The sequence below is a fragment of the Hippocampus bargibanti genome, linkage group LG15, assembly GCF_051943395.1.
Source record: "Hippocampus bargibanti isolate YZ-2025 linkage group LG15, ASM5194339v1, whole genome shotgun sequence".
Lineage (NCBI taxonomy): Eukaryota > Metazoa > Chordata > Actinopteri > Syngnathiformes > Syngnathidae > Hippocampus > Hippocampus bargibanti.
The window spans coordinates 460,958-484,540 of NC_142748.1; the positions used below are offsets into that span (position 1 = coordinate 460,958).

The following is a 23,583-nucleotide window of genomic DNA, read 5'->3' on the forward strand; positions in this document are numbered from 1 at the left end:
GTCCCGGGTAAAGGACAGAGGACAGCTTGCCGTCAAGGAGGATGTCCTGCCATTGTGTTTTTGAGAGTAGGAAGTGGTGATGGAGGGTGGAGGGGCGAATGTCGAGTGGAGGATAATGATGAAAACAAGGATACAACCTATTTAATATCATGATAATATTGTGTCATATAATATGTTTATCTGGGCAATTTTGTTTCAAAGTAATATTAGTTCCCAAATTTCTAACTTAATTTAATTTAATCAAATCGATGCAATAAAGTCCTGCATTTTCCTCATCTCGCCGGGGTCAACTTCATTTGTCAGTGTTGTACAAAAACTCAAATTCTGGAACGGTTCCTGGTGCACATATTTTATCCATACTATATTTAAAATAACATATTTGCTATACGTCTGGTAAGATGATCAGCTATTGTTAAAGTGCTATATACATCAATATGTATTGTATTGTATTGTATTGTATTGTATTGTATTGTATTGTAAAATTGTAAAAGTACTAGAGGTCGATTGAAACAGAATAGAATAGAATAGAATAGAATAGAATAGAATAGAATAGAATAGAATAGAATAGAATAGAATAGAATAGAATAGAATAGAATAGATTCTTCTTTTCCTTTGGGCTTTTCCCTTCAGGGGTCGCTAGAGCGAATCAGTGTCGTCCATTTTCAGTGGTTTGATTCGCATGTTTGTTTTGGCCAAACTTTTACGTCGGATGTCCTTCCTGACACAACCATGTGTATTTATCCGGGCTCGGGACGTATAATAGAACAGAATACTGTCTAACTCTAACCGAATATTATTCTTTTTCACGCTAACTGTACTCTGTTCCGCCTGTGCAAGGCGACATTGCGCAGATCTCGCGAGACTTCCTCACATTCCAGCCTCTTGAGCCAAGTCGCTCCTCATCAACAAGCCCTCGCTCCGTTTGGGAAAGAAGAAAATACTGTCAACCCGCTGCAAGCTAGCCAAGCTAGTTGTGCAAGCAATCCTTAAAACATTTCTTTTACGGCCAGTGACGAGCTCCACTGTGTATTCTTTGCATGCGGACTATTTATCTTGGAGAGGAAAGACAACCGGGGTCATTTGGTGTTTGTGAAAGTCATGGTGTTTTTCATTTTCTATTAAGATAAGCGAAGACGCCGACCGGGATTGGACAGCATTAGCGTCTCTGCGAGCGAGCAGCCTGGCTAATAGTTAGCCTGGGTGAACTTCGCATGGACCAACGCCTGCCACTTGGATAATAACCTGCCGTTTTACCGCAAGACTCTTTTTTTTTAATTTCCATTCTTCACATGGAAGTTAGGTGTCGCCTTTTGGACAGTACCATTTCGAAGTTTGATGACCATACAAGTGTGCAAACTTTATTTTTGTGGCTTACGCCATCACGTTATTGATTTGGAGACCTAGTGGCCAGCTAACAGGATATTAGCCTCCTATCGTTGGCTTTTTTTTGTGGTTGTGAGCCATTGACTGAGAAGCATTCATCGGTCATCACCGGTTGAGTGATGAGCAGGGTGGCTTGATGGCAGCTAATTATTTCTGGGCGAAAACAACCAGACAGGGAAAGAACACCTTATAAAATATTTAGAAGCCTGTTTTGGTCATTGTTTTCGGAAAATGCATGGGAGCGCCGGGTCGTTTTCCAAGTTGCAGTAGAGGCGAGTAAACAGCAGGATTACAATTCCGCTGCTGATTAAAGTCACCCAGAGAACATCGGGCAAAGCGTCACCAAGGTGAAAGACCATGTCTACCGCGAAAGAAAATTCCTGTCGGAAATTCCAGGCCAACTTTTTCAACAAAAGCAAATGCCAGAACTGCTTCAAACCTCGGGAGTTGCATCTGTTGACGGATCAGGATTTAACACAGGTACCAATTGCAAACATATATTTTTTCACTTTTCTATTTAGGATCATGCGAGAACAATTTGTCTGTGATGTTCAATGAAAATAAAGTGCCAGCTCGTGGCTTTAACTGTTTTTCTCCCCGATAATAGCAAATAACTTTTTATATCACCACTATTGTTGAAGCAATGGCATGTTTTGTTTATACTTAGTCCTAGCGGGATTTTATTAACAATGAGTTAATGTCTAAAAGTTTTTTTTTCCGAAGGATAAATGAAGCTAAAATGCACTTTCTGCAGTGCAAGATTTGCCAAATCAACTAACAAATAACTTGTGGATAATATGCAGAATCACCTGTATATCATTTCTATTTCACTTGACGTATCCAGATTTTTGTTTGTCTATGATGTAATGTTTGTTTTTGGTGTGGTTCCCAGAAACGTAATACTCGTGATTGCCGTGACAAAAAGATGATCAGTTGTTTGCTGAAGTAAGACGCGGTGAAAGGATCAGCAAAGATTTAAATTGACGCAGTATCTCCCGCAGCCAAAGCATGTTTAGAGCTGCTCTTTCGCTCTCTGATCATTAGTCTAGTCTCTGGTGTGTCCTGTAATTGATCCCAGATGATGAAGCTATACAGGATGGGCCAACGACGACGCTTTTAAGTGCCAAAAAGCAAAGATGACGTCAGCATCCTCTTCTCCCCTTGTCCAAATGTTCAGGAGCAAACAATTTATTGCTGGTTTGCGTTTCACGCACTATGTGGTAATCAATTGTTAGAATCTTTGTTGAAATATGTTTGGTAACACATGCATATTTTTAAGAGGTTGATGGCCTTTTTTTGTTAAATGTCTTGTTATAGGCGGCTTTCTGAGATACGTACGTCATTTAGACCATTTAGATGGTTACTGTTTGAAAAAGAAGATGCCTATTTATTTATTTTCCTGTTAAGGGACAACTGACGTCACTTTTTTGTTTTTTAACTGATATCAGAAAAACGTTTTATAGCATCTAAAATAGCCAAAACACGCAGTATGATATTTTTATTCAGATGCAAAACACCAATAAAAATGACTTCAAGTGTTCCAAAACTACTTCCAAATGACCTCAGAAAGTTTCTGTTTCAGAAGGTCCCGCCCCCTTGTTCGTGACGTCACACCAAGGCGTCTTGCCTTGCTGGAGAATCAAAACAATGGCTTCAGATTCGGAGAATATGCTTTCTTGTTACACATACAGTTATGAATATGATTCAAATAGTTCTGAAGAGGAACGCATACATGTTTGCAATCGATTCAAGAAGTCCTTCCGTCTCATTTTGAGGCATCAATTTCCCCATTGTGGGACGAATAAAGGTATTCTGATTCTGATTCTGAACCATAAAGACGTCAATTTCAAACCATGACACAGGCGTATAAAAAAAATGTGATGGAAGAAATTCCCTTTGATAGAGATCAGGCGCACATGGAAAAGCCATATGAAAAGAGGAGCGCTGAATGAAAAGAGAGTGCACAATATAAATGACGTGTGTTGGAATGCTCCAAAAAGTTGACTGTCAGGGTGGATTCTCCAGAAGTGCTTTTATTACAGTTTGAGTGTTTTGAAACGAGATAGAATGCCTGGACAGTGATGGAGAATGCTTTCTGGTTCAAGTCGACATGCACGTGCCAGAGGTGGGTCGAGGCCTGCAGGGAGGAAATCAGGATGGGAATCAATGAGTGGGAGGTTGCGTCATCTGGAGCGAAAGGAAGTATGTGGGTTTGTGAAATGGGAGACGAGGTCCTAGAAACAGCCGTGTCAAACTCATTTTTTGCCACGGGCCACATTGTAGTTAAGGTTTCCTCTCGGGGCCCTTGCGAATTTGGGGAAACCATTAGAATGGTTCATCCCCTCCACATACAGTGATACCTCAGCTTACGAACACTTTAGCTCATGAACCTTTCGCCTGACGAACATTAAATTTGCCAGATTATGGCATACGAACTTGTTTTCGGCGGACAAATAAAGCACACAGTACCACGGTGGCTGGCGGATTCGTATTCGGCGGATGAACACCAAACCACACGATCGAACAGCGCCAAAGTGGCTGGCGAACTAATTTTCATCCCCGCCATTCCTTGAGTGCCAACGTGGTTTATTATCGAGTGGAGTACTTTTGCTATTATGGGACTGAAAAAGACCCCACCACAGGCTAGTGTTAAGCCGAAGAGGACACAAAAGAAAATTACGGTCGAGCAGAAGAAGGAGATCATCGAAAATCACGAACGAGGTGTGCGTTTGTGTGACTTAGCATCCCAGTACGCTCAGTCGACCATTGCTCCGTGTGGCTAAGGGCGTTACTGTGTTTTCTAAGCAACGGTCTCTGGCAATAGAAGTGGTTGAAACACTTCTGTTAATTTGGATTAACGAAAAGCAGCTAGCAGGAGACAATGTGAGTGAGGGTATTATCGCCGAGAAAGCGCGGCAACTTCACTCGAATATTATCAAGAGGCATCAACTACATCAACTACCATCACAAAGGTAAATAAGACGACTTTATTATACCGTACCGTTTATTTCTTTAATTACAATGCAATAGCACATTTATTATACATAAAATAAGGTATATTTTGTGTAGTTTTAAGGCTTATTTAGTAGAAAATTATTTTTTATGGGGACCTGGGAACGCATTATTCTTATTTTTGATGGTTTCTTATGGGAAATAAATGTTTGGCAGACAAACCTTTCGCCTTACACACACTTTCTGTGGAAGCAATGAAGTTCGTAAGCTGAGGTATTACCGTATCACATACAGAACGCACAACACATTAATTAATAACTAGTTGTCAAATCTGAAGTCAAGAATAATGACAGTTATTGTGGTTTACATGGGACCATTCGAAATTTCAGCAAGCAACATGGCTCTTGACATGCTTGATTTGCTTTCACGGGCCAAAAAAGATGATGTGGAGGGACAGATTTGGCCCCCGTACCTTTACTTGGACACCTCTGTCCTAGAAGCTGCTTTTCAATTGACATTGTAAGATAAATGTAATACGGGCCAAATGTTTCAATGCTTATTTTGTTGCGATTTTTCTGAAGTGACTGATCTTCATATGTTTGTGTTTGTGTTTGTGTGGGCTGCTTTCAAGGGTGTCTTCCCTCATCGAGATTAAAATTGTCCATAAGAGTGAGTTGGAATGGTTGCATATGTCTTAGGACCCTGTAATTTGACTAGTAGTTGGGTGTATACCACCCAAAATTGGCTTGGATATTCTGTGGGTACACTGTGACACCAAACAGGATAATGAGTATGCAAAGGAATGAAAATGCTAGTCTCCATCGCGTAAATAAATGAAGTTGATACTCCACAGAAAGAGAACTACAGGATATAGTTGTTGTTATCATTGATTTTGTGAGTCGGTCAAGAAGGAATAAATAAGAGTCACGGTATGGGGTGGGGAAGATACATATCTGATCTCAATTGCAGCAGCCTTAAAAATGCTAACAATATTTTGAGAGCCGATAAAGCGCTGGTCAGACCTCTGGCAAAGTTTTTCCCTTCCACGAGCGGGCAGCATTTGCCTTTGGTCCATGTTAGCGCTTTGTTACAGCTTCAGCTGTTGTTAAAGCGCTATATCAATCAATGTATATGTATTGCATTGTTTTTTGGACAGCCACCCCCATTTCAAGCTCTGATAACCCCAGACCCATATAATTTAGGAATTAACTTTTTTTTTAATGAAAGAAGAGCGTCTAAGTTTTCCAACATTGTATTGAATGCTAATGTTGTCCCAAAAGTCAATACTCTGTGGCTCCACATGCCTTGCAGTGAATGAGTTAATGTGCCCCCACGTGACCATTAAAATAATTCCATTTAATCGTAATCATAATAATCTATCAGATGAATCCACCAGTATCCAGGCATGCTGCAAGAAGCCCCCACCTCGCACCCCCACAACCCCGCGCTGTCGACCGAAATTGATGTCACAGTGCCCTTGGGCTCACATTGACCAAACGCAGAAAACAGGTGTGCAGCGCAAGCCCAGCGGCACTTTGCCATCAATTTGAAAAAAGAAATAAAGAAAACGTCACCCCGCTACTTCAGTAGCTGAAAACATATTTTCATAATTCTGTGAAGTATTTTTTTTTCCATACCAGGCTTAATGCACACTCTAAATTGTCCTGGGTATGAGTGTGAGCATGTTTTGGCCACTAACCAGTTCAGGGTGTCCCCCGTGTACTACCCAAAGACAGCAGGCGTAGGCTACAGCAACCCCCACGACCCTTCTGAGGATAAAGCCGATCAGAAAATGGATGAATTACTAATAGCAATAACAAGACTTTGCTGTACTTGCGTATCAATTCGAGCCGTCAGGACTCCAATGTGGCGTTCCAGAAAATGGACGCAACTGGTGTCGGTTGTCCTTTAAACTAAGCCATTTTAAAGTAAAAAGGAAAAAAAGCCCCTTTGCACATATCTTGTTAACATTGGTTGCGTTCAGAAATGGTGAAAACACCACTTTGGATGTGTTTTCCGAGAGGCACGGCCATTAATTTACGAACGCAGCCCATGTTCTAAAACAATCAGCAGCTCATGCTTGAACTCTTTTCATCTGTACTGCCAGACGTTCAATAATTGAACGGAGGATGAAGCGGTTCATACTTGGAACAGACTTCCGATGGCATCCATGATGACAGAATGTGGATTTTGGGTGCAATCTGAGCTGTTCTTGATCTTAGTTTTTGACAAAGAAATTCCTCCCTCAAAAAGTGATTTTATATTACAGAGCAACTTATACCTTCATGTATGTTTTGGTTTCTTCCAATGAGACATTTTTGGACCAGTGCAATGTATACTTCTGTCCTAGAAATGCAGTCATTGACAACTTTTTGTATTTTACTTTGTTCACAGTCCCCCTGAAAAAGTATTTTATCCTCCAGAACAACTTATACCTCCATATATTTATATATTTTTTCCTAATGAGGCATTTTTGGACCGCGGTTGATACTTCTGTCTGAGAAATACCATACTTGGCAATGTTTTTTTTTCTTCTAATTCATTCAAATTGGCTTGTTCAAAACATTTTTTCCTGTGTTTCTCTAATTTATGATGTTTTTTTTAACTGGGTTTTTAACATTTCCAACAAAACATGCACTAAAACATTACGCACTGCTATATTTTTGTGGGAACTGCAGCTAAGTAAACCTTTTCTACATCTAATAGAGCCCAGTCCTCCTCGACTTGGTGTGGAACAGCGTTACTACACTAACCATGCAATAAATGTAATTTTAATTTTATATATGTGAATAAAACGACGTTCTTTAACATCATACCACATCTAATAGCAGGAGTACAAAAACAAATGAAACGATAACATAGAAGACAAAGTCATGTCGCTATTCCTGCCACTGTTTCATGTGGTGTCTGTGATTCCACATTACTTACATGCTACCTACGCTCCCACTTTGTTTTATTGAGGATAAACAAGCTTAGACACGCGAGTGTGTGTGTGTGTGTGAGAGAGAGAGAGAGAGAGAGAGAGAGAGAGAGAGAGAGATCCCTCCCTCGCAATTGCATGCCTGAAGTGTGACCCGTGGTGAAGGAAAGCCTATACTACTTCTGCAACGACAAAATAAACCGCATTTAATACAAAACATGATGTTCGTATTGTTGTTTCAAGGTCAGTGAGGTTTGGAGGCTATTGTGTTACTGCTTCAAAAGTATACTTAACACCCCACTGGCAGACTGCTCACTTATGCTGACGATTAAATCAAACATGGAGAATTATTGGATTGGATTGGATTAGTCTTTATTAGTCTCACGGTGGAGAAATACACATTTCATAGCAGCAAAGTTATGGAAGGAAGAAGGAGAAAAACAAAATACAGTAGCTGCTAGAAAATGTGAGTAATTTCGGGTTGAGTGAACACTGGCGCGTGTGGCTGCCGCTGTTTACCCACAGAAAAACGTATCCTGTGACTTTCGATGAGAAGGTTTCTTCAGCCGTCATCTGTACAAATGGTTGAAGAAACCTTCTCATCGATGGACCACTCCTGTACGACTGAGAGCTTACACAGACGTATCCTGTGACCTTGAGAGTTTTGAAAGGCGCTTAGGAATGAACTGTATTATTATTATTATTATCATACGCGGTGCGATCTTATTATCGACTTCTACTTTAAAGTTTTCCTGGGTGTCCCGTGGACGTTTGAAAAAGCCGAACATATAATCACCCAAGAGAATGTTTGGGATGTCTGTAGTATATCATCAAATGAACAAGCTATGGCTTGGTTAATGTGTCAACCGCAGCTCTGCCGCCAGAGCTGTAGAACCGATGAAAGATATCCAGCAGACTTTGCTTGTATCGTAACATAGGCCCGCCCGCCCGCCCGCTTGCTTGTCTTTTTTAAATTTTTTGTGTACGTCATGTTGAAAGTGTCTATTGTCAGATGTACTGCAGTGAAACATTTGTCATCCCCGCAAAACAAATAGATCAAAAGTGATCACGGTTGGTTGTTTGACACATTCATTGACCGCGGTCCTTGTTTTATGATGCATTGTTTATTGGCTGTTTCCAGACATTTTATGACTGTACACAAGCTATTGTTCGGGGGAGCTTTTTGTCGTCATTGTTTTTTTTGCTAAAACAATTGGCTGACAGCTGACGTCCCCACCCTTGAACCACTGTGGCCAATATAAACCACACGAGTCATAATGAATGATACTTTTTATTTCTCCACCTATCTATCTGGCTTGCTATCTAGCTAGTTATCTAGCTGGCTATCTGGCTAGCTACCTAGCCAGCTTCCTAGCTAGCTATCCATTTGTTATCTATTAGCTTTCTAGCTGGCTGGTTAGCTATCTATTAGCTTAATAGCTATCTACACTTGGTTAGCTATCTATGAGCTAGCTACCTCACTTTGTATTAATTTGAGTTACTTCCTGGTTGAGTGAACGCTGGCGCATGTGGCTACCGCTGCTCACCCAAAGAAAAACTTATCCTGTGACTGTGATAAAGGTGACCTTTATGCTGTCACTTTACCTTGAGAGTTTTGAAAGGCGCTTATAAATGATGGTATTTTTTATAATTATTATTTGTATGGGGTACATTTTAGGCATGGTGTGTGATTGACGCATAGCACACATGTCCTGATGTTATGATTGAGTTATGTTCACACCTTGATTCAAAGGAACAATCCGGCTTCTGCCAAATTTGCGGAAGCGCCGAGAATTTGAATCAGCCCTCAAGTACTATAATTGCAAAGGTGTTTTTTTTTTTTTTTTTTCTGGATGAGTGATCGGACAGATGCTGTCATAATCGCTTGTTGAGCAAGGCTTAACGGAATTCACATATCTGTGCTCAAACGAGTCCAGAAGTGAAATCCTGAACATATGGTGAGATATATTTTGTTTATTTTAAGCATGCCACCAGTAACTCAATCTATCACGCCGGTTCTCATTTGTCCTTGGCTAAACGGGAGGGGGAAGAGGTTCCTAAACATTTCATCAAACAGAGTTGATTTCGCTCAAAGCTCTGTTGGTTTGTGTGGCTACGAAACGCGACGCTAGGGCAGCTGCAACATCTGGAGAGCAAAAAGGCTTCTCGCATATTGACACCGTGTCTCAGTCTTCCACCCCCCTCAGCACACTCTTGCCAAGTTTTAATTATTACCTAAATGACTTTTTCTCTTTCTCTCCTTCCTTCCCCCGTTTACAGGCTAAGCCGATTTATGGTGGATGGTTGTGCTTGGCTCCTGAGGGAACCGACTTCGACAATCCCATGCAGCGTTCGCGGGTAAGTGACCCGATTGTATTTGAAAGTACGCTGATACCTCGGTTTTCGACCATAATGCGTTTCAGAAACCTGTTCGAAAACCGAAACAGCACTTTCCATTAAAATCAATGTAAAGAAATCTTAATCCGTTCAAAGTCTAGAAAACAACTTTTAAACTATTTCAGCGCATAAATCGGATAAAAACTTAATAATAGAGCAGGTCGTGTAAAATTCTATAAAAACAAACTTTTATTTTCACCAATTTTTACCATTAACATCTGTACATAAAAATCTCTGTATCTTTGTGCCACGGGGCGTGTTGGCACCTATCCCAGCTATCTTTGGGCAAACAAAAAACATTACCAGAGGTCTGACTTGCGCTTTATCAGCACCCCCGCCGCAAGAAAAACCAAAGGCCGAACAAATTTGGGAATGGCGCTTCACATCATGCATTTTAATTTGGGAATGGCAGTGAATGAGTTAATGTAGCAGTATGGATGCTCAGGCGGCATTCATTTGACCTTTATGCCATCAAACGGCAAAAATAAAAAGCTTGGAAACAAAGCCTTCACAATTGTTTTTGCATATGCAAAATGGTGAGGAGGATTTTCAAAATGGCGACTTGGCTCAGTCGAACCAGCGTCCGGAAACTTAGGTGGTCCAACACATTCACTGTTACAGTATTAGTGTTTTGGTTGGAGAAGATAAACTATAATGACGATCACATCTAGTAAAAAGTGATTTGAGCTTGTCCCTGTCAAGTTAAAAATCTACTGCTGCCATTAACTTAGATACTTACTGTATGTATGTCATCATTTCAGTAATAGTCTGTTTTTTTTTCCCCCTTCCTCCAACCAACAGAAATGGCAACGGCGATTTTTTGTTCTATACGAACATGGTTGTCTGCGCTTCGCCCTGGATGAATCAGTAAGTACTAAAGCAACCAATTTCGTGTTTCACATGTTTGTGGTAGTGTGGAAAAAAGTAGTCCTGACATGTGTTATGTGCCACAAAGCGGGTGGTCAGCATCAGGTAAAATGATAGAATTTTACATATCTGAACTTGGCCACGCGAATGGACAGCTTATCGGGTTATCATCATTTGCGCATGAAAGGGTTCAAAAGAACGCACAGTTTCTTGATGGTCACAACACGTCGATGTTACGAAGTCACATTTGTGCGCCAGCGACGACAAGAATGCACGCGTCTTGCCATTCTGTTTCCAGTGACACCCAGGCCGGCCGGTGTGCAATTGTGTTTTCCTCTCTTTGTAGCAATGATTCCAAAAGTAGCCAGCCTCATTGTCCTCGGCTCTTTTCATCTATTCCACAAAGCAGGAAAAGTGGGTCAGGAAAATGGCTGCTTCGTGTTCTGGAACTCTAAGATAGGAACTCTCCAAATCCTCCGAGCACATGTTTAATGGTCTATTTGTCATCGGGCTCATCCGCGTTTACTCAATGACTCAGTTCTCCATTGGGATCGGTTGTGATTTCTGACACCGCACCCATCCACGCAGTTTTTCTTTTGGATTATATCTTTTATTGCTCTTTAGCAACTTTTGTCGATGTCCTGCATAGCAAATGTGATAATGGGAAATTGTTTTGCTTTGGATTGGATTAGCTTTTATTAGTCTCCCAGTGGAGAAACGTTCATTTCACAGTCGCAAAGTAATGAAAGGAAGAAGTAGAAAAACGAAATAGAGAGCTTCTGTAAAGGCCGCCATTTTGATGTAATAAAGTACAAAAAAAACTTAATAACAATGTGACACAACACAAAAAACACACAGTCATTCAATCCTAAGAACCCTCTTTGTTGTATGAAACAGTTCTAGATGAAAGAGGAGAGGATCAAAGCGTCCTTTTCACCAGTGGATCAGGGACGTCACGGTGAAATACGCATGTCCGCTACAAGCTAAATGTTGAAAGCCAACACAAAGCTGGAGCATCCATTGACGAAAAGAGATCTCCTGACCCACATAAATCCGCTTCAATTCCAAGCAGCGACAAGTTGACAGTTAATTGAATGGTGGATGGAAGAATGGATCTATAGAGATGCTTGGAAAGTCTTACCAGATTTATTTTCACATTGAACCGCATAAGGGCGCTCTAGGCCTGTGTTGAGAAATTCACGATGAGTCTGATGTAATTATCCTTTTGTGAAAGCTAAACAAATCGGATTCTGGGTGCAGTGCAGTGTGCAATCGCAGTTGGGCACCCTCGTTTACAAAAGAAATCCCGATCATTGCAAGCATGTCAACAGACGAAAAGAAAAAGAAAAACAGCATTCCCTGTAGAAAATGTAATTATAGTTGTACTTCAGATGGAAATTGTCTTCTGGTGCAAGTCTCCTTTTCATGTTGTGTTTGTGCAATGCCATGACTCTTTGTTTTGTGGAGCACCAGCTTGAAGTTGCCCTTCCGTCCTCAGTCTAATGTTGCATCTCAATTTTTGGAGCATGATTTTTATTTATTTAAAAACAGAACATACACAATTACTTTCAAAAAGCATTTAACTCATTCACTACCAGACGATGTACAAAAATGTGTCCTCTCCATTGCCAGGGTTTTTGTCATTTTCTCTCAAATTCCAGGACCCGCAGAATATGGAGTTTTAGGATGACATAAACATACAATTCAGCATATCAAACCTTAGACTCTCTTCTTTCACCATTAAAAGAGTTAATTCCCAAGTTATATGGGTCTGGAGTTATCTGAGCTTGAAATGGGGGCGGCCGTACATAATAGAATGCAATACATACATATTGATTTTCATAGCGCTTCAGCAACAGCAGGAGCTGTAACAAAGCGCTAATATAGACAGAAGGCAAATGCTGCCCCCTTGTTGCATGGAAAAACATCGCCAGAGGTCTGACCAGTGCTTTATCGGCATCCCTCGCTTGAAAAACCGAAACCTGAACAAATTGGGAAATGACGCTCCACATCATGCTTTTCAATTCCCGAATCATTTTGGGAATAGCAGTGAATGAGTTAAAGATGAAACATTTATAATGACATGAAAACATTGGTTGTTTGTTTTTGAGCCACGCGGGTGGGTAGTTACGTGTTGAAGAATGATCGTGAGCCGATTTCATTGTATTACTCAATAAGCGCAAAAACCTGCTATTGACAGCAGAAAGATCGAGAGACGAGAGTCGTTGTATTCTTTCCGAAAGGAATTTACTTCCACGAAGGCTCGTTTGTCGTAGCTTGTTTTACCCAAAGAGGAGTGGCTTGTTTCCCTTGACAGCGGTTTGAACATCTGTCTCATTTTACAGATTAGAGGTCGATGACATCACCTGTTATTTTTTTCAGACAGTCGATAGCAGTACGTGAAGTGAAGCAATGACCTCTTTAAGAGCCCAGAGAGGAATGGAAGGAAAGATGCTCTCCCGTTGAAAGCAGCATTCCTCTCCCGTTGCCCTTATTTGGTAACCGTAGTGAGCCGACAGACCCCCGGGATCACGAAAAAAAAAGGGAGTTTGAGCCCCTCAAAACCACAGAAGAAAATGTTCGTGATGCCTCAGACCTGGACATTCCGCACTTGGCCTGCCTTTGCGAGCGGCTCAGCTGATGCTCATGTAACAGAAACGTTCAAAAATATTGAATTGCATCGTAGTCACACATTCAATCAGAAATGTGCCATCATTATAGATATCAAGATTGGAAGTTCGGTAGCTATTGGCTATCTATTAGCCAGCGCATTAGCGAGCGAATTGATAGCTATTAGAATGTTTAGTCCCCTCCACATATTACACACAGAGCACACAACAAATTCACGACTGCCTAGTTTTCAAATTTGAAGTCAAAAATAACTTTATTATCGTTTACATAGGACAATTTGAAATTTTTGTTCGGACCTTAGCAAGCCACATGAAATATATACTACTATAAAGTAGTGAACAAAACCATGTGTAAAACATGACGAAAACAAAGCAAACCAGACAAGAAGAAACAAACAATAACCCGACACTGAATGGTTGTGCGTTTAACTGCCACTGATGACCAACACCTGGGCAGCTGCGGTGGGGCTCTACAGTGCCACCCGTTGGTCGCAAACCGAAACGTGACAGTTAACATCCAAAAATGTGAAATTTCGGTTCGGATTTTAGCAAGCATCATGGAACATGTTTGATTTCCTTTCGCGGGCCGAATAAAATGATCTGGCGGGCCAGATTTGGCCCCCGGGCCTTGACTTTGATAGCTGGGACTTATCCTACACCATCAAGGGAACCTAGACGGTCCAATTCTGTCATGAACAGTACTGTCAGGCAACCATTTTTTTTTTAAGGCGTTCTGTCTACAGCCTGATTTGGTTGACGCTTGAGACTTCAGCCTGTAAAAATGTCCTGCAGGATTTATTGTTTATGGATTGCATACACCATTTTAAAGGCTGGCTTGGTTACGTTTCTTCATGCACTCTTCATCACTTTTTCTGTCTATTTTTTTTTAAACTTTGGATCTGGCTACAATTATAACAAATGAAAAAGCTCTAGTGTGTCATTTGATCAACTTTACAATAGTTTACTTGATAGTTGTGAAAAGAGAGTTTTAATAGCAAGATACACTGAATATCTAAGCATTCTTTTTTTTTTTGCATTGTCGATTACTTAGAGAATGAACTGTCAAAATTTGTTCTGATTTTGTTGTTTATTTTGAAGTTTTTGAAGTTCAATTGAGGTAAAATGGGCTTGACTGCTTCACTGTACCCATTAGAATCGCTGTCGATTTAGGCTGCATTATTTTAAAGACACATTCATAGTTAATTTATCGAAGGGGTTGGTCCAAAAATGGTGTCCAATGGCCATTTGTGATCTGCTTATAGAGTGGCCGTAATGTTCTCTGCTGTGCGATAAGATCTTTTCAAGACGCAGAAAATACAACAGCCCATTTGTGTGCACTTTGCATCGTTGTGAAAAGGATGAAAACCAACCCCAAAATGGCAGAGCTTGCGATGTAAATGCACTCTTCCTTTACTGTCGACTTAGTTGAACTGAGGTCTTGACAGCTCCCGCGACTTCTTTTCAGGCTCGACTGTTTCTTTCAAGTGCAGGAAATTCTTCCATCGGGTCGCAGTTGTAAGGAGGCGGTGTGTCATTGCCATATTTGGCAGCCCCCCGGGGGGGTTTCAGGCAGATCTTAATAAAGCTTGATCTGTGTTCAGTGGCCTTAAAAGGAGCTGAAAAGCAACCCAGCACCTGTTTTACATCTGTAGCCCCTCGTAACCCGACAAAGCCCGATAACAGAGCCGCAGGATTTTCGAGCAGACTCACAGAAAGGTTGTTGCGCTTGGTGCTGTCATCCGAAACGTTACGTTTATCGTCTTATCCTGTTCCACGAAACATTGATTTGTCAAAACGATTCACGGGTTTGTTGACTGTATCTTTGTTGGCAAATATTCGTGGCTTCTGTGCTGCCCAATGTTTAAAAGCGAGACCCGATGACCACACTCCCAAAGCAGCTTTATTTTGGCATCCCCTCTTCCCTCCCCCGCCCCGCTCTCTATTTGTGCCGCAGTTGAAATGAGTTGTGCGGTTGCCGCGGCAATCTGTTGAGAAGAGCCCCAAATGTGATTTATCCCGACATCTGCTTGTGAAAATGAAGCATTGTGTGACCCCGAAGAATGCTTTCTTTAAAATGTGTATCATTCCTACTTATCACCATTCTTGACCAAGCGCCACTTCCTTCCCTTGTTCTTGTTTCAACTATTTCCATATTTGTTCATGTTTTGTTGTATATTTTTGGGGCAACCATTGATCAAATATAATCCTGGTTGGCATTCTTTATTGGCTTTCTAAACACAACAGTGACTATTTGCTTGATTGTTCTCCTTCAGCCAAGTACACTGCCTCAGGGAACGGTGAATATGAACCTATGTGTGGATGTCATCGACGCGGAACCGAAGACTGGCCAGAAGAACTCTTTGTGCATCATCACACCAGAACAGGAGTACTTCATCAGGGGGGAGAATAAAGAGATCATCAATGGGTATGTTGTTGTTGTTGTGTTTCTATTGGACGGACGAGGTGTAAAAATCATCAATTGTCAACGGCAATTTCAGGTGGACTGAGCAGCTAGTTGTGTATCCTCGCACCAATAAACAGAACCAGAAGAAGAAGCGGAAGGTGGAGCCTGCGACCTCCCAGGTAGGCCTCCTCACCTCCCGATTATAAGGCGCACCCCCATTGAATGCCATGTTTAAAAACATTTTCTAGATATAAGGCCACATTATAAGGCGCTACAGTAGAGGCCAGGGTTACGTTATGTATGCGTTAGACCACGGGTGTCAAAGTCAGGCCAGGGGGCCAAATCGGGCCCGCCATATCATTCTATTTGGTCAACGGTGTCAAGAAAAAAGTCAGATTTTGGCATTATTTTCCTTTTTTATGTCAAAATTACATGATAGTATACTGTGTGGTAGTTTCTCCATTTTTTAGCCAAAAAAATATTGTAGGATTTCATCAAAGTTTATCACAATACAATAATAAATATAATTTTCAGAGATTACCAATCTTCCTTCTTTAAAATGTTTGTTTCTTAAAAGTTTTCGTGGAATATTTTGGCCTTAAAATTATCTGACTGTTGTTTTATTATAGATACTAAATACAAAAACAAGCCAAAAAATTTTCCATTTTTAATCATTATGCCAAAAATGGAAAATTGACAAAAGTCCACAAAAGTAATGTTAATAATAATAATAATAATACATTTTATTTCAAGCGCCTTTCTAAGCTCTGAGGGACACTCTACAGTCACAGACTAGCATAGATACAATAATAAATAAAATACAATTCTAAATAGGTTATTGAAATGAAACACCGTTTTATGTATCCCAGCATGGAAAAGGAACTACTTGTACAGGGGAGAAATGGAGTCGCTGGCTGCAGACAGTAATTGTGAGACCTGTTTTGGCTCAATCTTACTTGACAGCAGGGTCATCTTTTGGACAACTTACGTGACTGTAAAATGTCCTTGAGAGTTTTGAAAGGCGCTTGCTTATAAATGAAATGTGGAAAATAGGACAGAACTTTGTTGACAAACAGACGACTGATTTGCCGTCAATCATGATTGGTGCTTCCGTTTCCTAAATAAACACGTCTTGCTTTTATATCCCACCTGCCAACAGGAGCCAGGGCCGGCCAAAGTAGCGGTGACTGGCTCAGGCATCCCAGAGGCAGAGAAAGTACCGGACTCCAGTTCCATCATCTGGCAGGAAGAGCTCAACCAAAGAGAGGCCGAAGCAGCCACAGTTCGGCCCCCTGCTGAGCTGCCTTTAGGCTCCCCGCCGCCACGCTCAGCAGGCAAACATAACAGTTTTAACATGTCGCATGTCTTTTAAAACGGTGTTGACATTTTGGCGCAAAGGTGACTGAATTTTTGCAGCTGAGACTACGGTGGAGCCCCTTCGATTTGCATCGTGGCTTCACGTCATCGTGCTTTCAGCATGCACTGTGAATACAATCCTCGTAACCTGATGACGCATTAAGCTTTCCTTTCGAGTAACCGCTATACACGAAAGGGTTAATCGGTCTAGCAACTTCATCAAACTAAGACAGCTAATCTAGAGGACATTCATCTCAAGTTTAGCCTGTCTGGCAACATCTGCTCTCCGTGACGTCTTTCTGTTTTCCGTCTTTGCTAAAGCGATAGAATTGGCCTCGCCGTTCCAGAGGGGAGTCTACGGAGTCCTCATAAAATTGTGAATACAAATCTTGACGTCTTTTCTCTTCACTTCTCATTCTCCATGTTTGCTCTCATACACCTACCCTGTTATCCCCCGCACACACATTTCTTGCGTACGGAGAATTGTGTTTTGTAAATATGGACTCAAATGACAGAAGAAAGGTCATGATCAACAACCTCTCGTTTTAAACATTCTTCACGACATTCTTTCCGGGCACATGGCAAAGAGTCATAAATTACTGGAAATATTTTCACAATTTTGGTGTTGATTGATTGATTGATTGATTGATTGATTGATTGATTTTGATTTTCCCACGTTGTAGGTGAATGTACATCCGTAAGACCGGGCTCCGACGCAGGCTCAGCGAATGGCGACGAAGCGGATCAGGGTGGCCTGGCCCTCCACGCTTCTGTTCCGCAGCCGCCCGGCGACCTCCTTTCCCCGACGGGCTCTTGTTCCAGCCCGGGCGGCGTACCCCGTTGCCTTTCTCCCGCTCCCAGTGACCCCTTCCCATCCGGCAGCTCACTGCTGTCTAACGGCTCTCACATCAGCGGCTCGGTCAGCTCTTTGGACTCCGATGCCAGCGGAAGCACGGTGACCAGCACTGACAGTCAGCGAGGGAACCGCTCGTGCGCTCACCGTGACGCGCCTCGATCCCGAAGGCTGGAAGCGGAAGCGCGAAAGGCGGAGAAGAGGAGCCGCTTTAGGAGTCCGGACAGGCACGGGAGGGAGGTTGTTCTCAGCCCTGAGACGAGGTCAGTGTCCTCTTCTTCCCTCGGCGCATTTTCAACAGCAGGAACTCTCGCCAGGAAATGTGAACAAACACGCACCCTCACTCCCACCTTTTTTCCATTGCAGCATAGCCACTACCTACACAGATGGGTGTCAAGTATTGATTCGTGTGTTTTCAAACTAGTTAAATTACAAATAGTAGTATCAATAGCAATTTAAAAAAAAAGCTTCCGACAACCATTAGCCCAACGTCTTGCGTCTTTGATAGACACTGTCAACTACGCACTGGATTGTATTGTATTAGCCTTTATGAATCTCACAGTGGAGACATTTACATTTCGCAGCAACAAAGTGATAAAAGTAAAAGGAAAGGAAAGGATAGGAAGAAGTAGAAAAACACAACACAGGAGCTCCCGGAAAGGCAGACACTCTCGCACCTCCGTCTTGAATCCAAAACATCCAATCCAACACTGAGCACCCCGCCGGTATGCTGCTCATTTATGAGAATCATTGGATTGGATTAGCCTTTATTAGTCACGCAATGGAGACATTTACATTTCACAGCAGAAAAGTTATGGGAGGAAAGGAAAGGAAGAAGTAGAAAAAAAATAGAGGAGCTCCTGGAAAGGCAGTCACACTTGCGGCGCCATCTTGAATCCAAAACAACAACAAAAAACGAAATAAATAATGTGACACAGCACAAAAGACACGGTCTTCAATCTTAAGCACTTTCCGCACCCTGTTTGTTGCATGAAGCAGTTCTAAATGAAAGAGGAGAAGATAAAAAGCATCCTTTTCTCCAGTGGATCAAGGACGTCACGATGGAATGCGCACGTCTGCTAGAAGCTAAGTCTTGAAAGCAAACATTAGCATCCATTGATGAAAAGAGATCTCGTATCCCACGTAAATCCACTTCAATTCCGAGCCGTGACAGTTAGTTTACAATGATGTGTGCTTAGTTGATTGACATTTTGGTGTCTTGATGGTGGATCTATTGTGGCAGCATATGGCCTTGCATGTCTAGTTTGAATTAAGTTGGGGGTGAATGTGTGCTTTGCGTGAACCCCTCCTGACTAACAGCCGCAGTGTTTAATTGAACCCGAGACACATTATGTAATCATTTCAACGATTTAACGCCGAGTGAGGATTAGAGCGCAGACACATGAACTGTTGTGGTTTTTACGCAGACGGGAATATAAATGACTGGATGGACGTTGCAAGTAAATTAAAGGCGTACGAGGGCATCCTCTGTTCCTTGGCTTTCTCAGAAAGGACTGTTTTTGCAGCCTATTCTTTTTGTCAGCAATTACGTCATTGACTGTAAGGACGGAATATAAATCGACACTGTGTACTTTCCATTCGCCGACAGTTTAAATCTCACACCCACTTACACGCATTACGGACAGCGGATTTTTAAACAAACCAAGAGAGGGCGAGTGGGGGGTGGGGGGCTGTGGGGGAGGTCATCATTTTCTTCCCAGAGTCGGCTTCCTGTTCAATTTAACCCCTGTCTGTCTATGCTCAGCGAGGTCAGATTAAATTCGGATTCCTCATTTCCTGACAGCTTTCTAATGGAAGTATTAATATCCAGAAAACAAAGGAGCAAATTAAAAAAAAAAACTCCTTGTTTGACGCACTTCCTGCCTTTAACATACAGTTGATGATTACATTCTTTGCATATTTGATTTATTTCCTATTTGTAAAACCACCATGCTTATTTCAGGCAGTAACCCTAACGAGTTTGATGCCTTCATCATTCTTCTCTGAAACTTCTTTTGAGCAAGCTCATGAGATTTTTTTTTTTTTTTTTTTTTTTACTTTGCCAACGTCATTCGTAGCCGTTTGTATAATAGTATATTTTCAGAAGACTGGCCATCGTCATAGTTTCCAATTTGTCAGCACAATATCGGGGGGAAATGAACACGTTATCCTTCACGCGCAATTTCGGCACACCAGAAGTACAAGGTGACCCGAAAAGATGCGTACCCATGAAAATGTCAATTGTGGCTTTGATTAAAAAGCTATTTATTTCAAATTACAACCACACATTATTCAGTTGATGGAAGACCATTCACCAGAGTTTCAGCTATTTCTGTCATTTTCTAGTCAATTTATGGCCTTTCCCAAGATGCGTTCCAAATGTCCACCATTTTGCTGCAAGCAAACCTGTACTCGTCTGACAAAGTTGTCAATCACTTTGACACACTCCTCTATAGGGTGAAATCATTGCTGCAGTGAGGGTCTCAGTAGGACGCACGCATCTCTTTGGGTCACCCTTCCAAAAGCCGAGTGTGTCAAAGTCATTGACAACTTTGTCAGACGAGTGCAAGTTTGCTTGCAGCGAAATGGTGGACATTTGGAACGCATCTTGGGAAAGCCGTAAATTGACTAAACATTGTCAGAAATAGCTGAAACTTTGGTCAATGGTCTTCCATAAACGGAATAACGTGTGGTTGTAATTTGAAATAAATAGCTTTTTAATCAAAGCCACACTTGAAATTTTCATGGGTACGCATCTTTTCGGGTCACCCTGTAGTTAATATTCTCTCGTTCATATCTATCTGCCAGTCTGTGTTTCTTCAGTAATAACGCAATGTTGGTTTTCCTTGACCTCCTTAAAACTTGACACGTGAATGTTGAATGTTGATTCACAGTCGCTCTGGTGTGATTGAGAAGTTGGAGGCCCTCGAGCTTGAGAATGCAGAGAAAATGGAAGTGGAAGAATCGGGCGGGAGCGAAGCCAGACAAGGCCGCAGCGAGCACAGGCGTTTCCACAGAGAGGTATCGTACTTTGTGCGTGAGCATCTCGGAGCGAATACTGACGCCATTGTAAAGCAATTACGATACCTACAGAGACACTTCTAAAATGTTTATTAGTCTTATTCTTTTTTTTTTTTCACGATTACATCGGGGCGTAGTTGTTCTCAGCATGAGACATGCCAATGTTTTTTTTTTTTTTTTTTTGGGGGGGGTGTCAATCCTGCTTCATATTTATGAAATAAACTAAAAATTAAATATATCAAAATCAGAAAGCCTTTAATCGTCCCACAATGTGGAAATTTGGAGTCCACAGCAACAATTTGGAATGGGCTCGGGGGGGGGGGGGGGCGAAAAGATAAAAAAAACAAGATGTTCTAAGCATAATAATAATAAAATGTCCAAAGACTGAGGTGTATACTATAACTGTGCAAAAATGTTTCATAAAAAACTGTATGGTGCAAGTATTAAAAAAAGCATACAGGTAACATCCGACTTACGACCGCCAGACCCTATTTTTAAAATGTTAGTTGTACGCCTGGCACCGCAACGAGCTAGCAGGCCGGCAACGCGTACGACCATTTTGGACAGCCAGCCAGCATCTCACTCTCGCACAGCAATCGACCGCGTGAAAGCGCCAGAGGGGGCGGTTTGCGAGTCATGTAGCCTCTGAGTCTCTATTCATCATTTTGAATGGATTTCGACTTACGACCGTTTGGTCAGAAAGGAACTCGGTCGTAAGTTGGATGTTACCTGTATTGATATATGTAGCTGTATTGCATCAAGATAAGGTGGCTGTGCCATGTACAGTATGAGTTTTTTTTCATTCACATGTGATTATTAAGAATATAATATTTTTATTATATTTATATTATATAAATAATGAAAATAAAAATCCCCAATGTTTTGTTTTCCCGCCATCTTTTTTTTTTCTTCATATTTTCCTGTCTTTTTTTTGTGGGGGTTCGTAAGTTCAAAGATCATCCGCATTCATTTCCAGTTTGTATTCTGTGGTGGGATTCCCCTGGTGATTTGTGCTTCCTTTTCCCACCATGAGCCCCGCTCCCGCCACCACAATGCTATCACACTGTTGAATAGATTTTTCTTGTCTTCCCCCTCATGCACCTTCTAGAGTGTGTCGACACAGATCCATGCTTAGATCTGTGATTTAACTTGAACTTTGTGTTTGTGTATGTTTTTTGATGGATTTTGAATATTATCTACACTTTGTAAACCCTCTCAAGCTTTTTTTCTTTTGTAAAATTGCCAGACTTGCATTTACATAACACCGATGACAACGTCTTAAAAATCTGTATTCATATCACACATTTTGAACGTACGAACCGTACAATCAAACGAGATTGGTCACATATTTACGTATCGTCCTTAGGGTCAAAATTTGGATTTTACCTCGAGCCTGCCACCTCTTCGGAGAGCCAAGTCCCTTGACCGACGGACCACCGATTCAGTCATGACAGTGAGTTATATCTCCTCCATCAACATGTATTTCTAAGATCCATTTTTCACATCATACCATATTTTGTAGGATAAAAGTGAAAGTTGGAATTCATCAAGCTTTTTTACGTCATTCTTTTTTTTTTTATTGCTCGAACGGCCGTGAAATCTGTCTCGCCCTCATCGTGTCATACACGTTGTCATGAGATTGTAGACCCTCTCATTACATAATGAATTATTAGTATGCTGACGTCTGCACTGCCATCTCAATGTTACCAGCTTTTAGCGTCGGTGTGCTGACCAAATGGGTGCGATGCCACATTGTTGGCAGGTTGCTGTCAAATTGCACTCTTTTTTTTCCTGTTTCTATTTAAAGCACCCATTGTTTAGTTCGCAGGTTGTCATTTAGGTCATTCACGTTAGGCTTAAAAAATATGCAAAATGCTCCTATTGCAAATACTTAGGTTTCAAAAAGGCCAAAGCTTTTAACATTCGGGGGTTTATACTGTACATTCAGTTAGCATTTAGTTGAGGTTGGCACAAATATTTCGCACCAGCGCAACCAACATTTTAGTACGACGATGTTGGTTCACATTGAGACACGGGCATCGGCAGCAACCGTGTTTAGGGAGAAAAGGCAACCAAAAACAAAAGTACAGATAACAGAGCAGAATTTAGTTAGCTTGAGGGAAAAGAGAAAGTGATTTGATCAGCCAATATAATGACTAGCAAGCTTGGATTGAAAGGCCTTATTTGATTACCTACCGTTGAAAGGTGCCAGTTAATCCCGGTGCGATTGTGTGTGTCTGTCTAGACAAAGCTGCTTCTGTCCTATTTAAAGTTAAACCAAAAAAAAAAAATAGTTTTAGGATCCAAGATCAAAATGACCGCCTGGCTTTCAGCTGTTTACAAAATATTTTGACGAGGTCATTGTTTGGTCATTATGGAATTTCTCCAAGGCCACACATCAACACAACGAATGTGTCCAACGTTGACTTCTTTTTTTGGGGGGGAGATTACTTGATGGTTTTATGATTTCTATTTTTAGTTAATTCCCTTTCTTCGCAAGACTAGTGTTGCTCTGATCACATGGTGTGAGGCTACAGCCATGCCTCCATCCCTACCTCTCCTCTTCAGGTTACATGCTTATTCTGCTTCTTCTCTTACAGATTTTGCCTGCCGTGTATTTACAGTGCCCACATTTTGAATGTTGGCTGTCATGATCCTCCTACGTGTGTGTGTGTGTGTGTGTGTGTGTGTGTGTGTGTGTGTGTGTGTGTGTGTGTGTGTGTGTGTGTGTGTGTGTGTGTGTGTGTGTGTGTGTGTGTGTGTGTGTGTGTGTGTGTGTGTGTGTGTGTGTGTGTGTGAG

The 23,583-nt window shown here is 41.5% G+C and overlaps 1 protein-coding gene across 1 annotated transcript in view; it reads left to right on the plus strand.

The window, feature by feature from the left end:
• The first annotated feature begins 878 nt into the window (after positions 1-878).
• Positions 879-23,583, plus strand: part of mpripb (myosin phosphatase Rho interacting protein b) — a 38,839-nt gene continuing 16,134 nt past the window's right edge. The window contains 9 exon segments of the mRNA XM_089015236.1: positions 879-1,863; positions 9,536-9,613; positions 10,454-10,519; positions 15,423-15,574; positions 15,648-15,732; positions 16,713-16,887; positions 17,593-18,025; positions 20,657-20,783; positions 22,150-22,236. Coding sequence (XP_088871362.1) covers positions 1,741-1,863; positions 9,536-9,613; positions 10,454-10,519; positions 15,423-15,574; positions 15,648-15,732; positions 16,713-16,887; positions 17,593-18,025; positions 20,657-20,783; positions 22,150-22,236 — 1,326 coding nt within the window. The 5' untranslated portion in view covers positions 879-1,740.